Here is a 22,872-nt window from a genome sequence, read left to right as displayed (position 1 = left end):
TATTCTGCAACCTAGTTTTCAAGGGCTACTTATTTATTCCCACAAACACCAACAAAATGATTGTACATACAGACACACAGTACAATACAGTCCTTGAACCTATGACATGCCCTAGCAGGTTGGCCATGCCTTTGCAATATACAGCAATGTCTGTGGTGCGGAACAAAAACTTCCATTGGCCTCAACCAATCATAAGTTGCACAACTCCTCTGAAGATTTTAATTAACAGGTTTTGGCAAATTATTTTAAAGATGGGAAGGCTTGTAAGCTTGTCCCTCCTACTGCAAATTACATAAGCTACTTAGGCTTTTCAGATATGAGTACATCTGCACACACCTACTACTCTTCACAGGAGGCAAACAGCCGTCAACCATGTTTCAAGACGTTTACCAAACCAATGTCCCTCCACATATACCTACTTTCTTAAATAAGAAAAGAAACGTTACCACGGGTAGTCAACTTACATGTCGTCTAGACACACAAAAAACGCAGCAACTTCTCTACGTTGTTGGAACCTCTTTGACAGCAAAGGTGAACAGGTAAGGTGAAACACTAACATGACTCTAAACACACATACTCAGCTCTATATGCACGTTATAATGTTGGTAACAGTGGCGAGAACATCACGTAGAAAACTTTCAAGTGACTGTTCAGTGCATACTGCTGAGAGATCTCGAAGGGTGCGGCTCTATGGTGCAGTGGGTGGGTGCGCTGGTTGGTGTCAGTTGTCACAATGTGTCTGTAAAAACCTAAAGTAAATACAGAAAAAAAATACAAGTCATCTGTTCGTACTGGGTTGGCTATAGCTTATGAGGTCATCTACTACTAATCGGAAAGTTGGTGGGTCGATCCTTGGCTTCTCCAGTGTGCATGCTAAATATCATGTGCAAGATATTAATCCCAAATTGGTCCGATGTATCCGTCGGAGTGTGAATGCGTGTGAATGTAGAGAAACCTCTTATGTAGAAAAAGCATGGATAAAAGTGCTTTTAATGAATGGGTGAATGAGGCAAGCTGTATAAAGCGCTTTGAATTCTCAGGAAAAGTAGTTAACTATATAAAATCAGTCTATTCAATTATTAATAGTTGAAATGTGCACAGAGCCAGCCCACTTTCCTCCAGAAGATCTCGGTAAATAGAAAGATCAATAGATAAGAATAAAGAACTGCCATAGGATAAGTGGCCACTGGAGGGGGCGGAGTGGAATTTGACTGACCAATCACCGCACAAAGCCTAAGCCTAGCAACGTACCTGCAGCTTTTATGATGAGTTGTCGCGCTGGTCTGAAACAGTTTAGAAGTTTGCGCTTTCACTTCTCTGTACTGTCGCAGCAATCGCTGGACGTTTGTGGTCAGTCTCTGTCTAACAGTGCGAGAAGACGACAGTCATGATCCATCCCCGCACGCTCAGAATAGATTACGGCAAAACTACGACGGTACTATACGTAGTTGGCTCGGAGCTAAACGTCAACCTGAACAGGTAGGTCTTGCTCAAACCGCTATAATACATTCTTCGCCAAAAAGCTCACCTGAGTTATGTGAAATGTCTTGCTTAGGGGTTGATAAGCAAACGCGTTGCTTTGTGGTAATATTAATGTTCTATCAAATATCGTAGCCGATTGTCCATATGTATCCTGTGTGCAGATTGTATTTTCACTGTCATTAAAAATACGCACGCTTCACAAGCGTTGCTTTGTTTTTATTTTTTATTTAACAGAACATCCGTGCAGTATTCTATGTTCGAGAAGTTAATTATTTGCTAAAATATTTAGTGAAATGTTGATTCAATTGTATGATACCTTTGGCATACTATCGGTTGTGTTTTTGAATAGTAGCACTATACACTATGTTGGGGCAGAAGTGTTCCTAAGTATTGGGACACTTAAACATTACACCTGCAAAAAAAAAAACAAAAAAAAAAACATTACACCTGCAGAAGCTGCTCGGGCATGTGCCCCCATTAAGCTCCCGGCACATAGTTTTTGTACTGATGTTAATACCAGAGGAGGTTTGGAAGTAGTTACTGAGTCAGCAGAGCGTTGAAGACTTCCAGGTAATATAGGTCTTGGCACCCTGCGGCCCTGTTTGGTAGCGTCGTGGCCAAGTTTCTGTAGTAACTGAACCGTCCAATTTGCAACGGTGCAGCTGCTCCTGGATTATCTAAAAGGGAAGAGATTTTACAGAGAATTTACATGCTATTATAGTACCAGTGCTCTTCTACGACCCATTATTTAACAAATGTTGGTAAAGGCGGATTGCATTGCTAGATCCTTGATTTTATACACCTGTGGCAATGGGACTAAAATGCCTGCATTCAAAGTTTAAGAGGCTCGGCACAATACTGTGTGGTCCATATAATGTATGTTATACTTTAAATTATTAGTCCTATTTTACTAACATCATTAAGTCAGGGACTGCTGGCCAAAAGAGGTCATGATTTTATTTTAAAGCTGGGTGGCCAGAGAGCAAGCTGTTTTCCACATCCAGGTGTGGTCCACCCAGATCCTTTTTACAAACAATATTGATAATATAAATCAAATGCATGTGTTATTATTCATTACCTTTTATTGGCAGTGTGGTTGTGATGGTTGTGATCAAACAGCCAAAAGACTTTCTCTTCTCCATTAAAAGAGTAGTACTGTTGGTTAGCCATGATTGGTCAAAAACATTATTTCAGGAATTAGAAAACTCATCTGAAGTTCATTATTCATTTGTACACAAAACAAGAGCTGTCTTGGTGATTAACATTTAAATCGCACGTTGGAATCAGTCTCCAGTATCTCTGTCAGTGTTCTCTACATAGGGACTGATAGAATGAAAAGAAGTTAGTGTTAAAATCAAAATAATTCTCGATAGAAAGTGTTTTTGGATATTCTAAAACCCCTTTGAGGCCCAGGTGGTCCCGTCCATATTCCAGTCTCCCACTCTGCCGAGTCAGTAATCCCTTGTCTCTCTGTTATGTAGGCTGGCATTTGGCAGAATGTACACCATACATTTCTTTGGAAAACAAAGTCTCTCCTGTTAACAGCAACAATGAAACACTGTTCTTTCCACAAACAAAAGACTATTAGATTTGCCACCACCAGGAACTGCACACAAATATCATCCTTCAGGTTAAACAATAGAATTCTGACATATTCTAGCTGCCAGTTTATGTAGTGCAAAGTCAATAAATTATGTCTACTACAACCATCATCGTGTTATAGAGCATTATTAAACCATTCAGTAAATGTCACCTTCAAGAAGTTTTTGCTGTAAAGACATCAGCATTTGTGCCACGTCAAGTTGTCTACGTTGTGGTCTCAGCTTTGCCAGACCAACTCTTTCAGTTGTTTCAATGGCGCCTATTGCTAAACAAACAGATGACACATGGGTTAAAAAAAAACCCTCTGCAACCTAGTATGATACAAGATTATCATGTTCCTAGTGCCTCAAGAAAAATTAGTGTAAAAAGCACGAACAGCTACAGAAATGACAAGAATATGACTTGTTCAGTTTATCAGGTCAGTTTCTAAGCAGACCGATATCACTGTGACTAAAGCTTGTGGCTTGTCTGTGTACGTCAGAGCACTTCCTCATATGTACATGGAGAAAAATATGCGCTTTTTGAAGTGGACCTCATGTTTAATACAATATGTTTGTGTTGTATAAAACACCTGTCATCAAATTGTGCTTTTTTTCTGGTTCTCAGGAGTGCCCCTCCCACCTCCAAGTTCTTCTCCGTGAAAGGCACTGCCAATGTTCAGTACAGCATCAGCCCCACTCCTCGGGACACATCCCACCTCTCTCCCATCCCTCTCACTGAAAACTCAGTCCTGCTCATCAGCAGGGACCATGCCAGTCAACATGAAAATGATAGCAAGGTATAGTAGCACAAAATTGAATCTGAATCAGAATACTCTATTAATCCCAAAGGAAACTGTGTAATTGCATGACATTGCTGATGTCACAAGTCAGTATGTCATATTTCTTGATTTCAGCATTTCCTCTATCAAGAGCATGATTCAAGTTCATGTTAACTGTCAAAAAAGATTTACTGTTAGTCAGATTAAGTCATTTTTTTGCTCAGTTTTCCTGCACCTGTGGGTAAAAATACTGTCAAACCGAACTCCTGTCAGGATTTGTACTTTAGTTAATGATTGAATTGTAGCTGTTGAAATTACCAGGGCTCACTCCTATTTGCTTTACAATGGACAACTCACAATCAAACAATATAAAATCAATACCTGTTAAATTTCTGCACATCATCAGCTTATGTCTTTTATTTTAAAAGCTGTCAGTCCAGTACTATGGGGCGAATAAAGAGGTCTTAGGGAGAGCAGTTGTGCATCTGACAGCTGTTGGTAAGTTAAATTATAATGACGCAACATGCATTTTACTAAGAACTTGTTGTTTTGTCTGTAAAATAGTACATTTTATTGCTCATTACAATCCAAACATGATGTACGATTCACCAGAGTTTCATATCATGATGATTGTGATATGAAAAAACAAAACAATAGCTGTACTGCGATCTGAGCCTGTATCTGGAAAAGCAGTGTGTGTGATCAACAAGCTTTCTGTTATGCAGAGCTCTCACTGGATGTCGATGCTGATAGAGATGGCATCGTGGAGAAAAACAACCCTAAAAAGGTGATCTAAAATGTTTCAGCTTTACATGACAGAACTACTTCAACACAATATCACATTTCCATTGTATGTCAGTAAAGACAAGATGCAAACATGCTTATTCAGCTTGCAATTATTTTCAGAAGATTTTGCTGAAGTCTTTAAGTCACAAAATTCACATTTTCATTTTTTTGAAAATATTTTAGGGTTCTTGGAAATGGGGTCCTAATGGGCATGGGGCCATCCTTTTGGTCAACTGTGACTCAGAAAAGACCTACAAGAAGACACCAGACAGCGAGGACAAAAGCATTTATAAAGTGTCTGGTAAACCACTTTCAGTGCAATTTCAGTTTTCACCAATAAATACTCTATTTTTTCATTTGTTTTCTGTACCACCCACAAGTTTTTTTTAAACTTTCCCTAGCATTAGAAAAGCCGTTCTTATTGTCTGTACTAAGCAGATTCAAATGGTGATATGGTAAATCAGTCTGATAAAGAAACCTTGTGAGAGACAAAGACTCACAAGGGTAAAGATAAAATCCAGTAGAGCTGAAATTTGATAGTATATGCTGGTCAGGCGTTATGTGTAAAGGTGTACAGTTACCAGAAACACTACCACATGCTGACTGACGTCTGCAGCATGTGGAGCAGTTAAAAAAAGTCTCTTCAGCACTGAAGGAGTAACTAGTACAGGTATGGAAGGTACCAAAGTGCCAGTCAACATGAAAATGATAGCAAGGTATAGTAGCACAAAATTGAATCTGAATCAGAATACTCTATTAATCCCAAAGGAAACTGTGTAATTGCATGACATTGCTGTTGTCACAAGTCAGTATGTCACATTTCTTGATTTCAGCATTTCCTCTATCAAGAGCATGAATCAAGTTCATGTTAACTGTCAAAAAAGATTTACTGTTAGTCAGATTAAGTCATTTTTTTGCTCAGTCAAAGGTTTACAGTTACCAGAAACACTACCACATGCTGACTGACGTCTGCAGCATGTGGAGCAGTTAAAAAAAGTCTCTTCAGCACTGAAGGAGTAACTAGTACAGATATGGAAGGTACCAAATTGCACTATAGCGCGGGATCAAAGCCCCTATTGTAAGTCAGTGACTACAGCAGATACCAGGCACAACACCTGAGATGGGAAAAAATTCTATGGTGCCAACGGCATTAATAATTTTTATGGATGTACAGATCTAAAGGACATGTCTGTCATGGTGCTGCGGACCAAAGGCCCGGGTAAACTCCCAGAGGGCTACAAACTAACCATGCACATCTCTCAGGGAGATGCAGAGAGTGTTCGAGTCTTCAGAAACCGATCCACTGAAGTGTCAAATAGTGGCCTATGTGAGTAAAGAAGTGGGTATAAAGAAAAGCCCCGGAACATTTGATCTGATGTGCATGTCACCTGATCTGTAAAAGCATGTTTTGAACACATTCTTTTTTTTTTCTTTTTGTTTCTAAGTTAACCGCCTAAGTATTTAACCTGTTTTCTGTCATTCTTACTTCAGCGCAGAAACTTTACAATCTCTTTGTGAAAGACTATCCACTGGTGCTGAGCAGTGATGTGCTGTCCAAGGAAGTGCCTTACCTTGGAGGCGTGGCAGAGATGAACTTTTATGTGGAGGGCCTGAGGTTTCCTGACAAAGACTTCAATGGACTCGTCACCATCAACCTCAGTCTATTAGAACCAATCTCTGATGTAAGTTCCAGAGTATAGCGTTACAGTGTAACACTGCTTTATTTAATCACCTTCTTTCTTTACACCCTTAACTACAGCATAACTGTAGCGGATACATTTTGTGACTCCAGTTAACATGAAGTTTTTGAATCCATTTTTTAATGTTGCATTACAAACATAGAATGGAGTATAACCGGCAGTACTCAACAGCCTCTCGCATGTTTCAACAGGGTCTCCCTGAGACGCCGATTTTTACTGACAAAGTTGTGTTTAAAGTCGCACCATGGATCATGACACCCAACACGCTTCGACCTGTAGAGGTGTTTGTCTGCAGGTTAGTGTAGACTCATGAATAATGAGCATGATGGTGACAGCTGTTGTTGCTGTCACACATTCCCCTTAGCTTGCCTTCTTTCCAAGAAAGCCAAACCTGTTTGTCTGTGTAAATACTGTAAATACTGCTTTCACAGACATTTGTTGTTTTACAATTTAATTTTTAAATTGTTTTTAAAGCTCTCACTAAAATAAATTCAAATATGTTACTTATGTTGTGGCACAATCTAAAAACTGCTTGACGGTTTCTTTGTTAGCACATCTGATAACTACCAGTTCCTGAAAGGAATGAGGAACCTTGTTGCGAAGAGTGGGTACAAGCTGAACATTTGTCATGAATATGTAAACAGAGGTGACCGCTGGATGCAGGTAAGCCATTTTTTTTTAAACAAGGAAGGGTTATGAGTTTTAATGATGGTAACATTGTGGTTTTATAACTCCAAGTAAACAGGAACAGTAAATAAGACGAACATTAACACGAAAACCACGAAAAGTGTTTCTTTGAAAGATTACACAATAGCAACTGGTTTCACAACAACCACACTGCAAAACGGAAAACCACAAACATTTGCAAACACGTACATATCTATTCATTCACACGAAGAAAAAAAATTCTCTAATCAACTAAGCCAAGAGGACAGCATAAATATAACACATATTTTCTATTTTTCAGGATGAACTGGAATTTGGTTACATCGATTCACCTCATCATCGTTTTCCTGTTGTTCTGGATTCCCCGAGAGATGGCGCGCTAGCAAACTTTCCATACGATGAGCTGCTTGTAGGAGAAAAGCTTATAATAAGTTTTTACTGTTGATGTCATTAAAGCTTTGATTGTATATTATTCACATTGGTTTTGTTAATCAAATTATAGGCTCAAAGCAGAAAATTACATTACTTACGCTGATTTATAAAAAAACACAAACAATTATTTACTTTGTCTAGGGTCCCGACTTTGGCTATGTGACAAGGGTGGCCCTAGATGAACATGTGAGCAGTTTAGATTCGTTTGGCAATCTGGAGGTCAGTCCTCCTGTCACAGTAAATGGAAAAAAATACCCCCTGGGTAGAATCATCATTGGGGTTGCCTTCCCTACGTGAGTTTCTAAAAAAATTCAAAGATCAATTCTTGACTTGTAAGCAAATGTACCAAGAGCAGAAATGTTACAGATGACTTTTGCAAAGTGAAACCTTTTTATTTCTTATAGGGCAACTAAAGGACGAAATATGACCAAAGTAGTTCAAGACTTTTTGTGGGCTCAGAAGGTTCAGGAGCCCATTGCCTTGTTCTCTGACTGGCTCCTTGTTGGCCACGTGGATGAATTCATGACTTTCGTTCCTGCACCTGACAGAAAGGTAACTAAATTTTCTACTGAAGTGAATCTGGTGCTGCATATGCTTGATAGTGACTTGCTGCTTTGTATATTGTGGAATTATATAAGGTTTTAGGATATGAGAGCTTCACTGTTATCTTTGTCTCTCGTTTGTCTGTTCACAGGGCTTCCGACTGCTGTTGTCCAGCCCAGACGCAGGTTACAAACTATTCAGAGGCCTACAGAGCAGTGGACACGGACAAGCCACGTTGTTTGATGGTAGGCCAGTGTTTATCTGCAACGTCTGTAGAATATATGCAAGGGCATCTTAGCAATGCACAAATTCATCATGGCACCAAGCCTTATCACTCACTCTGAATGATGTTCCCAAACAGGGTTGACAAATGCAGAACAAATAACACTGGATGAAATCCTTAAGGATGAAAAACTCCAAGCTGAAAATAACTATGTACAGGTGAGTGAGATTATAGAAATGGAAAGAAGATGAAAAGAAAGAAGACCAGAAAAGAATATGGTATGCTAGTTCAGGCACGAAGACACAAGTATGTAAACAAAGATAACACATCTAACTGCTGAATGTCACATTCTGGCAACGAGCATTAATATGGTGCTATGACAGCCTCTACTCTCTAGGAAGGCTTTTCACTGGATTTTAGAACCTCGTTGCAGGATTTGCTCCCATTCACCCACAATGGCATTAGTGAAAGCACAACTGTTTTTGAGTGAGAGCGGCTGGCACGCAGTCAGCATTTCAATTCTTGCCAAAGGTATTGGAATGGGGAATGCCAGGATGCTGTACATTAGGAATTTTTTTTATCAGCACTAATTCATGGCCACCAGCCCCACAACATTATTATCTTTCCAACAAGCTTTACTGTTGGTTTCAGGCAGCATTAGTAAAGGAGGATTCATCATTTAAGATATTTCAGCTGCTTTAGAGTCCAATTGCATTGTACTCTACCCCACCCTAGCATGCATTTGGCATTGCTCAAGTTACTCTTCTGAGCCCCTTTGTCATTACAACTTTTAAAGGTCCAAACAAAAAGTTTTTGTGTTTTTCTCAGAAGCCGTTTGTCCTTTAATTCCTAAGTTTAATTTTTACTGTGTGCATCAGTACTCTACAGCCTATGAACTGTTAAGGTTCAAAATTGAGGAAGGAGAGTACAAACAAGCAGGTCCAGAAGATCTTGGTCAAACAATGATTTTAATGACTACACACGTGTGGGAAGAACACTCTGTACGCAGACAGCAAGTGATCTCCGACTTAATCAAAGCATGAACAGATATTTTATACCATCAGGGCTTGATTTACTGACGCCCCTTCATGCGTCACAGACAGGATATATACACATACGTCAATATCAAAACAACCATGACTTTTAACACAGTTTAAAAAGAACATCGTCTTCTATCTTCATGGCTGGCACTTCCTGTCTACCTTTCAGTTCTTGTCTTGTTCCTCTTTCTTGCCGAGACAACAAGGACGGTTCCTCTTTTACCGAGACACTTTCACCGTTACAATCCAGACATGACTAAACTCTTTCCTATAAATAAATCTAACTAATGTGTGTGTGTTGACCTCACTCAGCCTCTATGTCACCTCTCGCACTTCTGACCTTTTACCAGACCAGAGGCTCACTGAGACTATGTGTATGTCCTCTACTAAATAAATGTTTTAACCAAGAACCTCTACTAAAACCTTAATATAAAATGACCTGATATATAAGTGTTTTGTAAGCATGTATTGCAATTCCTTCTATGTTCTAGTTTTCCCTCAGCATGTATCACCTGAACAGTCACGTCAGTGAAGCTTAAGACCTTTAAAGAACCTGAACATCAACTCAAATAAGCACAGATATGCAATATGTATAAAATAGTTATAACTGCACCTGGAATACAAAGTTAACATCATCATAAACATCTTAAGGCCATCTTAAAGCTATCTGTTACATTGTTAAAGCAATGATCATACTGCAGATTATATTATCAATGCAATGGTACTGATAATAATTATTTAACAATAACAGTAAAATAATTTCCCTGCTCCACAGAACCTATGTAGCATACTTCTACACATGCTGTTCCTTCTCATAGATATTTGCACTCCGTAACAACACTGGCCAGACATTTGTCAAACTGACTTAGTGTAAAAATAGCCTCCTATGACCAAGCCACCCTAAAGTCACTGAGCTGTGCAGTGTGACCCCGTGTTTAGCGACAAGTGCTACGTCAAAGACACATGCATGGATGTATGCATGATTTTTCTTTTAGAGAAATTTTTGCAGTTAATGTGGCTAAATGATCTTAACCTGCATATTAGGGCTGATATTCACATACTATTGGGTACATTTGTATTTGGGTAGATTTTGGTGGTACGTAAACCAAAACTACCATATGAACCACTATGGAAAAATGTTTTATATTTTGAGCACAGTAATTTAACAAGCAAAATGAGAATAATTTTAGAGGCATATATTATCATTATTTTATTTCCAGAGCTGCATCGACTGGAACCGGGATGTGTTGAAGAGGGAACTAGGCCTAGACGATGAAGACATCATTGATCTGCCAATCCTCTTCAAACTAGTGGAGGATGAAAAGGAGTATAGAGCAGTAGCTTACTACCCCGACATGGTAAATTGTACATTATATTTTATTAGGCATCAAAGCTCCTGCTAGTTGAAAAAAGATGTAAATAAATCTTTGGGCTGACAGAAGAACTATTTGCTATATTTGTTTCCAGGTGAACATGATTGTTTTGGGGAAAAACCTTGGTATCCCAAAGCCCTTTGGCCCCAAAGTGAATGGACGATGTGCACTCGAGGCTGAGATGTGCTCTCTAATGCAAGGCCTGGGCCTCAACTGCACGTTCATTGACGACTATTCATCCTACCACCAGCTGTTGGGAGAGGTCCACTGTGGGTCCAATGTCCGCAGGGAGCCCTTTGAGTTCAAGTGGTGGAACCTGGAGATGTAAATAATATAGATATGGCATAGAACGAGTTCAGCCCTGGTTGATTTGGTGACGCCCATCATGAAAATCATTGTATTGCCATAGCAAACACTTCATTGTCATCATTTTGTAATGAATACTAAAGATCAGCAAATGTTGCTTTACAAAATAAGAAATTAGAAAGGTGGTTGGTGATAAATGCAACTGTTTTCTAATGTCATGCAGAGAATGATGAAAACAGCTGTGGGAACAGACTACATTGCATTAACAGTATCTTAATGTAGCTCTGACACACTGTAAACAGGGTAAGTAAGGCATGCATGCTATGTTTCATGTGGCTCGAAATGGAATCAGTTAACAGTGATGCAATGGTGGACTAACTAAACGATGATACTAACAAATCTACATATATACAAAGATGTACTTACAGAATGTTAAAACATGTATTTGGTATCCAGTCTGGGAATGGATTTCATAAAAATTTGGGGGATTTAACTTTAAAAGGAGCAGATGGTGGTGGTTAGGTTGGTGTATTAGATAACTTGGAAAACAGCTTCCTTAAAGCCTTACAGAGAATCATCTCTGCCTTCATGAATGAGGAATGCCTTTCAGTTTCTTATCAATCATTTTATATTGAATGTGCTTCATTCTCACACAGAAATACTTAAATGGCAAACATGATTTTTTTTTTTTTTATTGCAGAAATGAAACTTTATTCACTTTATGCATTTTCATCTTTATTAAACTTTTTAGTTAGCTTATTTTACAAAAAAAGCTATATGTACAAACGTTTCTTTTAAACAAGGGCTTAAGCAAGCTGACAAGAATCAATACAATCATTTGAATCAAGCACAGAGAAGACTGGTTTCCAGTGTTGTGGTTAGCATACAGTGCAAGCACAGATAGATGATGGTACCACATAGTGATGTGCTATAATAACTCAGAGCCACACGAGGGCAGGCTTTATCTACTCAAGGATTCAGGAGGAAAAATGATTTGAATACATCTTCCTTAAACGATTCTGAAAGGCTGTAACTGACATGTGTTACTGTTACATTTGTCTATGTTTTTCTGTGCATGTGTTGTATTGAGAGTGATTTATGCTATAAACAACTTGATGAGTACATTAAACAGTACATTTGGTCCAGTGTTTTAAACTTTTTGTCTCTTTAACTATAAATGCTGTCGTTAATTCACAAAAGACAAAGGTCTGCTTCAGTCACGTCACTGAAATAAATCATCCCTATATGAGCTTGTTCCTTCACAACTTAAAAAAAAAAAAGCCTCTCTGCTGATGTTTACTGTCGTCAGGAATCAACACAGTACAACTATTGTGAGCAAATATGTACAAATGAATCCATCTCTGCCTCATTTTACATTCAAGCAATCAGGCAGCAGCACAGTGCCTTTAAAAATAACCCTTCTTTAAAGCAGCTCACATGACAGTCATAAAGGCAACTTCAAGACGAGTCACAGTGTAATTTACTTTCAGCAACAAATCGGGTTTTTCAAAAAGGTCAACGTTCAGGAGTATCTCTGAAAATGTAGTGTTTAAGTCACATACATATATTACACTTTACATACAAAGTAGGAAACTTTGACATTTGGCTCTCTATTAGCAGTGTGCACTGCATCTGGAGATGTCGGCTGGTTTTTCGGTAAAACACAAATCACAAGGACAACACCTTTATGTCAAGCATGGCACCAGTTTACAGAGGAGAGGATTTTGACAAGCAGATTTACACCATACACATTACTGCTGTATACACACCTGTACACAGACATCAACAAATGGGGTGTGAAAAAGATCTTTGAAAAGTTCAAAGAACTGCTTTAAGTTTGCAAATTTGATGATGCGTGTCGCTGGTTTGGGCACTACAGTAGCTCTGCTTTTGTCTTAAACTAAACCAATAGGGTCAACGTTTCTCTTAAAATAGGTCTCTTTTTCACTGTGGCACAGTTTTTGTCTTTTATATGTAACCCATCAATTAAAAATGAGAAAGGTGAATAATAGTTTTTACATCCACCAGCAACAGCATCATGAAAGTACCCTTGATTAAAACATGACATACTCTTGCTGAAGTTGTAAAACACAACAAATATCTACTGAAGAATACTCGGAAAAGAATACATCAACATTTAAAGACAAAATGCGGCCTTAGATGCAGCCACATACACCTGATACATCAAAGTCAAACCAATATCACAGTGGGATGTGAGTTTGACATTAAAAAACAAAGCTTTCTTCTGTAGTTCAACTCTTTACAGGCTGAACAAACACCGGCTGTGTGGATTTCTTTAACCACTCTTTCAGTGACAAGATTAAATCTCCATTTGAATCCCGATCTTTGAGTTTTTACAGTAAGAATTAGGTTTCGGAGCTTACTGGCCTGAAGAATGAGAAGGCGGGCACATGTACTGTGCATTGCCAGCTGAGAGATGCTGCATGAGTGCAGAGGTCCTTTTCCTTTGTACTGAACAAAACGGAGGTTTTCGCATGGAAATGGTGGTAGGTAGGTGTCTGGGTGTCTGTCATGTCACGCAGCAGATCCAAGTCAAACAAAAAAAAAAAAAAAGTATGATCTGTCAGTTGCTTGATCTGGCTTCTAACTGCTCCTTTTCTGCATTGATGGAGTTGACATGCCCTTGGCTTGCTTCTTTTAGACAAAGATGCCCCTTATTGGAATGCTTAGACAAAAGGGGAGAAAAGGAGAAATACATAAATGGGCAGAAAGAAGCATCAGGTAAATGAAGTAATAAGGGAATGGAGGAATGTGGGAATTTATCCCTTAGGCTGTACCAACATTATAACCTACCTGAAAAATGGATGTCAATGATGGGGCGACAGAGTGGCTAACAGTTCTGCATACAGATAAGGAATGAGAAACCATGGTGCAGTCAATATGCAAATATGTATTGGTTTGCATTGATTCACCTTTCTGTTTTCAGCCATGCTAGTGCATAGTGTCTTTATGTTTACATGTTATATTTATTTGATTTAAAAGGAACAATACACCTTAATTAAGATGAACACTTATGTTAATTGCACAAATTAACTTTCCTCTTGCAAAGCTAAGTTCAACTTATTATGTCAAATATCTCAACATACATACATCCAACTAAACATGCATGGGGCTCAAAGTCTGTATAGACACCCATTCTTCTGAGAATGGGTGTTTAGTGATTCTCTGGTTTCTGTTTGGGCTGATTACTAGATCATTTCCGAACAAATGACATCTGTGTTATAGACTTTTGAGTGTTAGTTTAAGCATGCATTCAGTTAACATGCTTTCAGATGTTAAGTGAATGTGGACCTAAAACCACCGTACCCTCACGCCTGTAGATGTATTACTGTACTCTGTACAGCATCAGAAACTAGTAGAACAAAAACAGGCGAATATAATTTCCCAGAACAATTTCAAATGACCAGCAGGAATATTGGTCCTTTTACTCAAGTCGCTTATTAAATCATTCTACCAATTTCTGAAAGCATTGCGGTGTTATTTGATGACTTGCACCAAGCACTTTGTCTTACCGATGAGAATTTGTGCTCCTGCTGAGTGCGCTCCATCTTTGACCGGCTGTCTGTCCCTTTTGGTTCTAATGTCCTCGCTGCGTCCGGTTGCTGCTGGAGACGTGAAGCTGCTGGAAGGAAGGGGACAGATGTGTTGCTGTCATGGTTAATAAACTCAAGCATATAATGCTGCCAGCTGTTATAAATACAAAAACCCCAATGTGGGGTATGTTTCATGTGGGAAACAGATACATTTTCAGAGTAAATGTGAGTTATTTAGGAAGAGTTCGCTAAATTGTACAAATCATGCCTACTGCTGTTGTTGTTGGTAAGCTCCATATGGGGAAGCTGAGCTCCATCACTCAAGGGTGCTTTAATATTAATTTCTTAGGAAACACAGAGTGTTATTTTTGCAACTGCCCTATATATATTTCCCCCAGATACTCTTGACATGTGAAACAGTTGACCTTTTGGTAACCACAACTTCAGGATATTACTGAGACAGTAATATGAGCTCCCAAGCTCACCTGGAAGATTTCCTTGGCTGGTACTGTCCTCCACCCCAGAGCTGTACACAAATGAATCTTTTTTGACTGGTGTAACACACGACACACTTTCCTGGAAGAAGAGTAAAGTAAGTTTGATATATAACTTACAATAAGATGAAGGCAGCATAATCAAAACTAAAGTTTTATTCAGTTGTGCATTTGTTTTTGTCTCTTTGTAAATGCAGACAGTCTATCTGAAAGAAATAGCTAGAATGTCCTAACTAGAATGGAGTGATATCCATCAAGCCTTCTCATGGGTTTTTTCCCCCAGTTGTTCAGCTTACAGCAAATAACAGATAAGAACCAAAGCGATACTTTCACTGCAGTAAATGTGGAATAAATGCTGATGGAAGCACTTGTGGATCATCAATGCTAGGACGCTGATGACTTATTTTGGCTTTGGAGGAAGTAACCTTTATGCATGCACTTGATAATGTGTAATTACTCCACCTACCAGTCCAGTGTCGTACTCTTCTTCTGCTTCATGCTCCTCCACGACGCTGGCAAAGCTGCTGGCATTGGAGGAGGAGCGGGAAAGGTCCTGCGCCTCAGGGATAGATGGTGCCCTGCAACACATTGCCAAACTACACACCTGGGTCACTCTGATCACATAATCACTTTGTGGTTTCCTTCTACTGAGTTCATTAAGGAAGGTTAAAAAAATAAAATAAAGTGCACTTTAAAAGTCTAATTACTTTGCCATCTTTATGTCAGAGTTCATCTGTTGTTCCCGAAAAAAGCAGTTACAAGCAAAAGAACCATAGTTTGATCACAGTTTGACTGAATAATGTGAATGTTTGGGGTTGTTATATTCATTTGGCTGAAGAGGATTAGGACTATGACTTGGAGAGCAATCGTCCATGTCACTGTTCCATTCTACAAAATACAATGCAGCCTTTTCAAACTGATTCAATGTGTGTGACTATAATACAAAGTAGTATACTCTTACATAATGAAATTAACAGTCACCTGTTCTTTGTGGTAGGAAACTCTGGAGAACTGTGATTGGAGGAGTTGTCTGATTTGTTTTCCTGTGACATGTGGCTACTCTCTGGTGTCCTCTGGGTGTTGGGTGATACTTCTCGGCTTCAGGAAAGGATATAAAGTAGTCAAAATAGCTCATCTGATTTCGTTTAACAATAAATGGTTACAGTGCATTCATATCACTCAGCATGGCTCCACCCTAAAACTGAGCATTATGAGCTGAACCACTGACAGCAACCAACAGCTGTGCAGTTGTTGTTTTTTTAATCAAATCAAGCATTGACAAGCCCTTCTCTTAGGATTTGATCTTACACAGTGCATTTTCTAATAGCTGTATCCCTCATTTTAATGTCCTGTCTTCCATCTGTTACAACACTGTTCTCTCTTCACTACCCACTCTCTGCTGATCAGCTCTGCTCTGTCCTCTCACCTCCTCTCTTGGACCTCCTGGATGTTCTCGATGCCAATAGCACTACTGCGACGGGAGCTGAACGGCCCAGACTTTTTCCTGGTTGGGCTTTTCCCAGGAATGATCAATGACTGACGGTGGGTAGGGAGAGGAAAGTAAGACACACAGTTTGGGGATAGTGTAATAACAACAAAACATGATATGCAGTGCATAAAGTGAAGCTTTCTACATGTAGAAATATCTTGTAGAGGAATTCTGAAGTAACGGTTGGATAAATCCTGAGTTAAAGTTATGACAAACTTGTAAAACATTTTATTTTACAAATCCGTGATGAACTTGGCTCCAGACAAAAATTCATTATATATTCTATAACTGATTATTTTTACTCTTATCTCTGAACATCTCATCATCTCTGACATTTTATTTTCTTAGGTGCAGCGTGTACATCAGCTTGGCTGGTGCACACTTTTAATTTAAGACGCAGTATGATTCATTGATGTGCAACTGTCTATGAGAACATAAGTGGGAGTTTGTTTATCTTCTCCTTTTACAATATATTTTTCTCTTGCAGTTACTTTTAACTAACTTAAAAGTAAAATGGTGCAAACACATTCGTGAATGAAAGTCCTGACACTGATCTGCCTTCTGTCTACCAAAACCCATGATGGTTGTGCAAATGAATGAAATGAAGGAAATTGTAATTAAAACTATAACCCGACAAGTATCATTATAACTGATAAATTCTTCAAATCTGAAAACCTCTCACAGCCACAGGAATGAAACCGTATTTTAAACTTAAAACAGGGTAAATACTAATTAAACATTACATTATACAAAGACAATAGTCAATTAAAGAAATGTTTTAAATAAGTAGGTAGAATATACGTGGACCTCTTCTATTGTTCCTATCCCTATGGCACTGCCTCGACGTCCATATTTACTGGGACTTTTCCCTGGGACAAGCAATGACTGAGGTACACAAAACAGGGCAAGGAAAGCAGAAACAGAGAGAGAGGAGATTGAAAAAGCAAGAGGGGGAAGGAAAAGAAAAGAACACATCATAAGATCTCATGCGAACAGCACAGAGAATTTAAACAGCAAGGTGCAAAAAATGCTTAAAAAGGAGACTGCAACGTGACTCAACAGAGAAGACATAATATCGAGGAAACAGTGAAAGGCGTTATAGAGCAGAAGCGGGTTGGGGTCCAACATAGGAGGGCACAGCAGGATATAGTCTCAAGGTAGCGGGCAAGCCAGCAGTTTCTGCCCTGAGGGATACAAGTTAGTTTAGTGATACATTCAGAAAAAGAAGAAATGGGACAAAAAGGCTGATGCAAACCAAAGGGTAGCTTCCAAAATGTGTCTTCTTTTATTAACTGGATTAGTAAAGTTAGTAACCAAATGGCACGCTGCAGCAAATCTTAAACAAGTTTGAAAATAAATTATCTATCTTTCAAAGAGACACAAACAAGACAGTGAGCTCCTATGGTTTGTGCCATGCATCTTCTTCAGCCACACATGCACAAGGCTGCTTAAAAAAATTACAATATTTGCAGGAGGATATATGACAAAGCACAGCAAGGAGCAAGGGAGTCTGGGTAGTCATACAGCAGCTGGACTGAGCTCACTTCACAACTTGGAATAGAGACTAGACTGGGGCTCACAAGCAATCATTCATCTATATATACTGATAAGAAAATCACTGGGTTAATTCCACAGCTGACATTATTTTATAACATTATCCTAGAAGTCTGTCACTCTTTGTGAAGATAACGATTCTTTAAACAGATGAGGATGAATGACAAATGGCGAATGAGCACTTCTGTTAATTTTCCAAATAAAAAAAGGTATTAACATGAACACTATGAACTGTACTTGGAAAAAGGCTGATTAGTGAAATCTGATTTAGTAAAAGCAGCAGTGAATTTAAAATCTAGGGAATGAAAGTGAGTGTTTGATGTTAACATACTGATCAAAGTAAAGTGCTCCGATGTGCCAACAAGAGTAATTTCCCAAAGTGCTTCTTACGAGAAAGAATAGTGGTTAATTTATTTTGTACGTGAACCCACTGCTCTGCGAGTATACTATACCCTGAATCTAAGTGTTAGGTGGGCAACGTGTGAACCAAAATGGGCTACTTACAATCCCTGGGGTTTTGGGACTCTCTGCGGGATTGTGGGTAAAGCTGCCACTGTGACTAGTGGAGACTGTGTGTGACTTCTTGTTACTGAGGCCCATGGCGTCCATAGATTGGCTTCTGCTGCGGATGACCCGCTACAGAGAGAAATGAGGAGATGCTGTCAGTGGATCCACGTTAATATGTGGAAACACAACACCCTGATGAATAGTGCAAAGCATTATATACTTCAAATGATTGTGAATCTATACTGAAATCTAATCTAAATTAAAATAATTATGTGTTTTCTATTTTTTTTATTTTGCTAGAGCAGACCACTCTATGTATTATTATGCATTCTAAAACCTTTAGTGGAAATCAGTGGAATGATTTAACTGACATGTACTTCTTCAACTATATTCCACATAGTGCCAACTGAGATTTGTTCCACCTGGTCCACTGTTTCTCTTTAATTTCATATCAATATGATTCTTTGAGCTACATGCTATACATTACATAAATGTACATCACAGTAAATGTGATAAAGCTAAGGGATAAAATGTGTTTATATGGGCATGTATGTGTGCATTGGTGTGCTTAAATGTGCATATGCAAGTGTATGGATGTATGCATGATTATTTATTGAACACTTAGGGGCAGTGCAGGATAGCATGTAGAGGGGAGAGCCTGTGTGGAGGACATGTAGGTTCACAGAGGATTTAAGAGAGTGTAGGCTTTGCAGGCATTAAGGATGGAAATTGGCACTTAACACGGTGAGTTTTGGAGTTGGGTTTTGTGTCATGAGCAAAAAAGACCAAGACTATTATGAGAGAAAGTAGAAGAGGGAGTAGAACAGTATATAGAGAGCCAGAAAAAAGACCAAGCGGCAAGACCATTCTCGACAGTGAGAAAGAAAAATGAGGTAGGATTTCTTGGGTGGGAGCTCATCTGTGCTCATCTATATAAGTTTATGAATGTATGGAAGAAAGACAGACATTAGCAAACAGCAGAGCAAGAGAGGATGAAAGAAAGGCTTTATATATATCTCTGAAGTTGCAGAGAAACAGCAGAAAAGATGACCTAGAACTAGTGATCATCACAGAGCAAAGAGCAAAACAGCAAAGGAATGCTGCCCATGAGGAGACATCCAAACTGCACCATCAGCTCCCTAATGAGGGGTCATTAAATCGTTCATCAGGCACACACCATCACAGCTTCTACTGCCGTGCCTCAGCAGCTGAGCTACGCTCCACCACCCTAATGGTCATTGATGGAGCGCTCTCAGTCAGAGCAAAGTGCCTTTCATACACAACAGGACACTCCACAGCCTCAAAACCATACCATCATGTGAGAGCACACTGAGTTCAGCAGTCACAGCCAAGTAAGGAATGCAAATGCCACAGGACTGGTCCTTTGAGATACCGCAGATTTTCAATGCTTTGTTTTTTGATGTGTGAATACCCAGAATCCCAGCCAAGAGACAGAGGACGCACAAAATAAAGCACCTTAAAAGTTTCTCCACTCATCACTATTCTCTCTCATGCATGTAGAGTTGCAGATTACCAAGGCACTCCATCAAATGAGGAATGACAGTTTACCTTGAATGATTCAAAGAAGCCTCCTCCTCCTCCTCCTCCACCTCCTCCACCCCCATTCTCCAGCTTATCTTCGTCGCCACCCAGACCCATCATGGACTGACTGTTTATGTGCAGCTCCTCATATAGTGTTTCCAAAAGTGCCGAACGAGTTCGCTCCTGACAACAACAAACAAGACAATTCGTTTTCATACCGACCATAAACCTAATATTCACCATTTAAAAGGAGGGATTGAACAATTGCTTCAGGATGATAAACATCAGCAACAATGCTGATAAGAATCAGGGTTGTTGCCTGAGATGATTTGGACAACAATCTATGTTTCCACTTCGTATCAGTACAGCCAGCAGGATGCAGACCTGTGCAAACAGGCGTGTGCTTAAGTCTGCATCAACACTACACACATTCACACTCCCTTGGCACAATTTGCTCCAGTGTGCTTCTCACCTCTAACATGGCAAACTTCTCAGCCTTGTAGCAGGCGTATTCTGCATTAATGAGTTTAGTGAAGAGGAACTCATAAAACTCAGGGCCCTGAATAAAACAAATAAAAAGGTGAGAGGTCAGAGTAAAATATTTTTTTTATCTGTGTGGTGAAAAAGGAAAATATGGCGTTAACTGACCTTTTTGAAGATGGCAGGGTCAGGCAAAGCAGGCCCAAAGAAGGGTACATCATCTCTTGCTGTCACAGAAACCTAAAAAAGAAAGCAGGTAAGCCTAGAGACTGAAATACACATGCCACTATTAGAAACTAGAGAGCAGAATAAAATTCCTTAATTATGGATGAGCAAATCTATAAATGGGTGTTACAAGTCCCTATTGTTCAAATCCTCTTGATACAGTATTGACTGTCCTTAGAACCAACCTTGTAGGTGACATTGTCTGTACATGCATTTTCCACCTGCACCACCACATATGCATGCAGGAAGTTGGACTGGATCATGTCTGGTACAAAGGGCGTATTTTCCTCCTGGAACACGATGGCCACAATGTCGTTGCCTATGTGTCTCTTTCTCTGCAGCTGGGGGGCACAGATAAACAAAGCTAACAACAGCGGAAACATCTCAAATGACCACTTCTGCTAACACAAATACAGGCCTGTCAAAAAAAAACATCACTGCCAGCAATTGCTCTAAAAGACTGACTGGCAAGGTAGACATGACTTTAATCCAAAAGAGCACAATCTCTCCCTCTGAAACACATGACGCCATCAGCCAAAAAATTAAATCCATCTTGAAGCTCTTGTTCCAACAATTTAATAAGATGAAAAATCTCAATATTTTACAGAAAATAAATATATATACAAAAAACATGCAACTCATGGGTGTATATAGCATTTCTGAAAGTACAGACAGAAATCTGCTTTGGGAAACAGATTTTTCACTGTAAGACAGACTTAAGACTGAGTTCGAATTATTTCAGAAAAGTGTGGATATTTTGGTAATTAACACTTCTCAGTATCAGTGGAGGTACTGCAAACTCAAACAGAAAATGCTTTATGAATCTGCTGACGACTGAATGTTATCATGGCTGCAAAATAACTTCATCTTCTTTGCTGCCAAAAGCTTCAAGTTGCCAGAAGGACACTCATGCATCTGGAGGACAAAGGGACTGTTCTCAAGTATTAAAATTTGTATCCAAGCGGTATCTTTCAAAAAGCTCTGCATTAGGGATATCTTCTTCCTTTGCTCAAGCATGAATAGATGTTGTCACTTCATTGCCTTTTTTGCTAGGAACTTTGATTAAACAGCTCACAAGCTTCGATGACTATCTAAGAAGACTATCTAATTTTTTCTCTTCCTTCTAAAAGAAGAAAAGGACTTTCCAGGAGTCAAAGCATATTTCCTGTTTGAGACATAATAGCGTCCCATATTTCTTTTCAGGAACCAAGCAGTAAAATAATTTGAGAAGCTACTGAATGTGGGAATATCATATCATATTCAGTTCAGCCCACCAAACTAGAAGAAAGATGCTTATCGTGGAAACCGTGTGACCCAAATGTTACCACTGCATATAAGTGGAGGCAAGATATATCAGATTTTGCAAATGGATACAATTTGGTGATAAAGGAAATCAATCAATCAGAGGGATGTATTCTCATTGCAGGCAGCCTTTATTAAAAAAAAAAAAAAGGACCCACAGAAAACTCCCCAGTACTGTGACACTTGCTCAGCAGCAGCATTCACTTATTAGCCTTTGTCTTTGACAGACTAATTAACAGCCTTTTTCTAAAGCTACTTCACACCTGTTGAAAAGAGCTCTTGTGTTGGCTGGTGCTCGTGTTAGAGTCAACCAACTGGAAGCAAAATACAATACAGCAAATAGGATTTAGAGATGATTATGGTGTTTGCTTTTCTACTAGAAGTTTAATAAGGTTATAACTTTGTTTGTTTGTTCATATGAAGAAGATGTGTTTCTGATTCTGGGAAGTGTTTATAAATATGCCAGTTTATTACTTAAAAAAAAAAAAGGTGAAATTATGTGAAAAAACATCAAAGATGCTCTCAATCAGTCTCACAGCTGATGGTTTTCTGATAACTTTATCACAACTGAGTTTATCTGCAAAATGAGTTTTATGTAACTGTGTTGAAAGTCTGACAGGAATTAAGTCAAGTTTTACTATTTTTATCAATTAAAGCTGAATATTGTAAGGTTTTGTAAAGAATGCATTTTTATGACAGTAATGAAGGTGAATTAGATAGGCTACACATGGCTATGATTCATGTCATCCAGGCTACTACTGCATCACCCCTGAGCTGATTATCTGTCGGCTTCAGTATTTACTCACACAACG

At 39.0% G+C, this 22,872-nt stretch overlaps 2 protein-coding genes across 7 annotated transcripts in view; one reads left to right on the top strand and one right to left on the bottom strand.

Annotated features, from left to right (window-relative positions):
• The first annotated feature begins 315 nt into the window (after window positions 1-315).
• padi2 (peptidyl arginine deiminase, type II) lies at window positions 316-12,054 on the top strand. 2 transcript variants are annotated; one of them, XM_082533380.1, is made up of 16 exons: window positions 316-539; window positions 3,691-3,862; window positions 4,273-4,342; window positions 4,570-4,631; window positions 4,814-4,931; window positions 5,805-5,957; window positions 6,122-6,312; window positions 6,522-6,625; window positions 6,882-6,993; window positions 7,298-7,405; window positions 7,570-7,721; window positions 7,833-7,980; window positions 8,123-8,216; window positions 8,333-8,412; window positions 10,455-10,592; window positions 10,702-12,054. In XM_082533380.1, exons 1-16 carry the CDS (start codon window positions 373-375, stop codon window positions 10,933-10,935), a joined length of 2,103 nt encoding a protein of 700 aa, XP_082389506.1. In that variant the 5' UTR covers window positions 316-372; the 3' UTR covers window positions 10,936-12,054. The 2 variants fall into 2 exon arrangements, with proteins under 2 accessions (XP_082389506.1, XP_082389507.1); XM_082533381.1 differs by lacking the exon at window positions 316-539 and adding an exon at window positions 1,247-1,479.
• Window positions 12,055-12,581: 527 nt separating this feature from the next.
• Window positions 12,582-22,872, bottom strand: part of rap1gapb (RAP1 GTPase activating protein b) — a 63,963-nt gene continuing 53,672 nt past the window's right edge. For 2 of the 5 annotated variants that reach the window (XM_082533374.1, XM_082533376.1), the window contains 13 exons: window positions 20,944-21,099; window positions 20,702-20,773; window positions 20,526-20,612; window positions 20,081-20,236; window positions 18,509-18,640; window positions 17,258-17,335; window positions 16,388-16,497; window positions 15,943-16,059; window positions 15,428-15,557; window positions 14,953-15,043; window positions 14,447-14,556; window positions 13,728-13,773; window positions 12,582-13,599 (listed from right to left, as the gene is read on the bottom strand). In XM_082533374.1, the coding sequence (XP_082389500.1) occupies window positions 13,765-13,773; window positions 14,447-14,556; window positions 14,953-15,043; window positions 15,428-15,557; window positions 15,943-16,059; window positions 16,388-16,497; window positions 17,258-17,335; window positions 18,509-18,640; window positions 20,081-20,236; window positions 20,526-20,612; window positions 20,702-20,773; window positions 20,944-21,099 (1,248 nt within the window). In that variant the 3' untranslated portion in view covers window positions 12,582-13,599; window positions 13,728-13,764. The remainder of the gene's footprint in view (window positions 13,600-13,727; window positions 13,774-14,446; window positions 14,557-14,952; window positions 15,044-15,427; window positions 15,558-15,942; window positions 16,060-16,387; window positions 16,498-17,257; window positions 17,336-18,508; window positions 18,641-20,080; window positions 20,237-20,525; window positions 20,613-20,701; window positions 20,774-20,943; window positions 21,100-22,872) is intronic. The other 3 variants (XM_082533375.1, XM_082533377.1, XM_082533378.1) reach the window with 3 other exon arrangements.

This window comes from Aulonocara stuartgranti, assembly GCF_965226115.1.
Source record: "Aulonocara stuartgranti genome assembly, chromosome: 5".
NCBI lineage: Eukaryota > Metazoa > Chordata > Actinopteri > Cichliformes > Cichlidae > Aulonocara > Aulonocara stuartgranti.
This window is presented reverse-complemented; position numbering and strand designations above follow the sequence as displayed.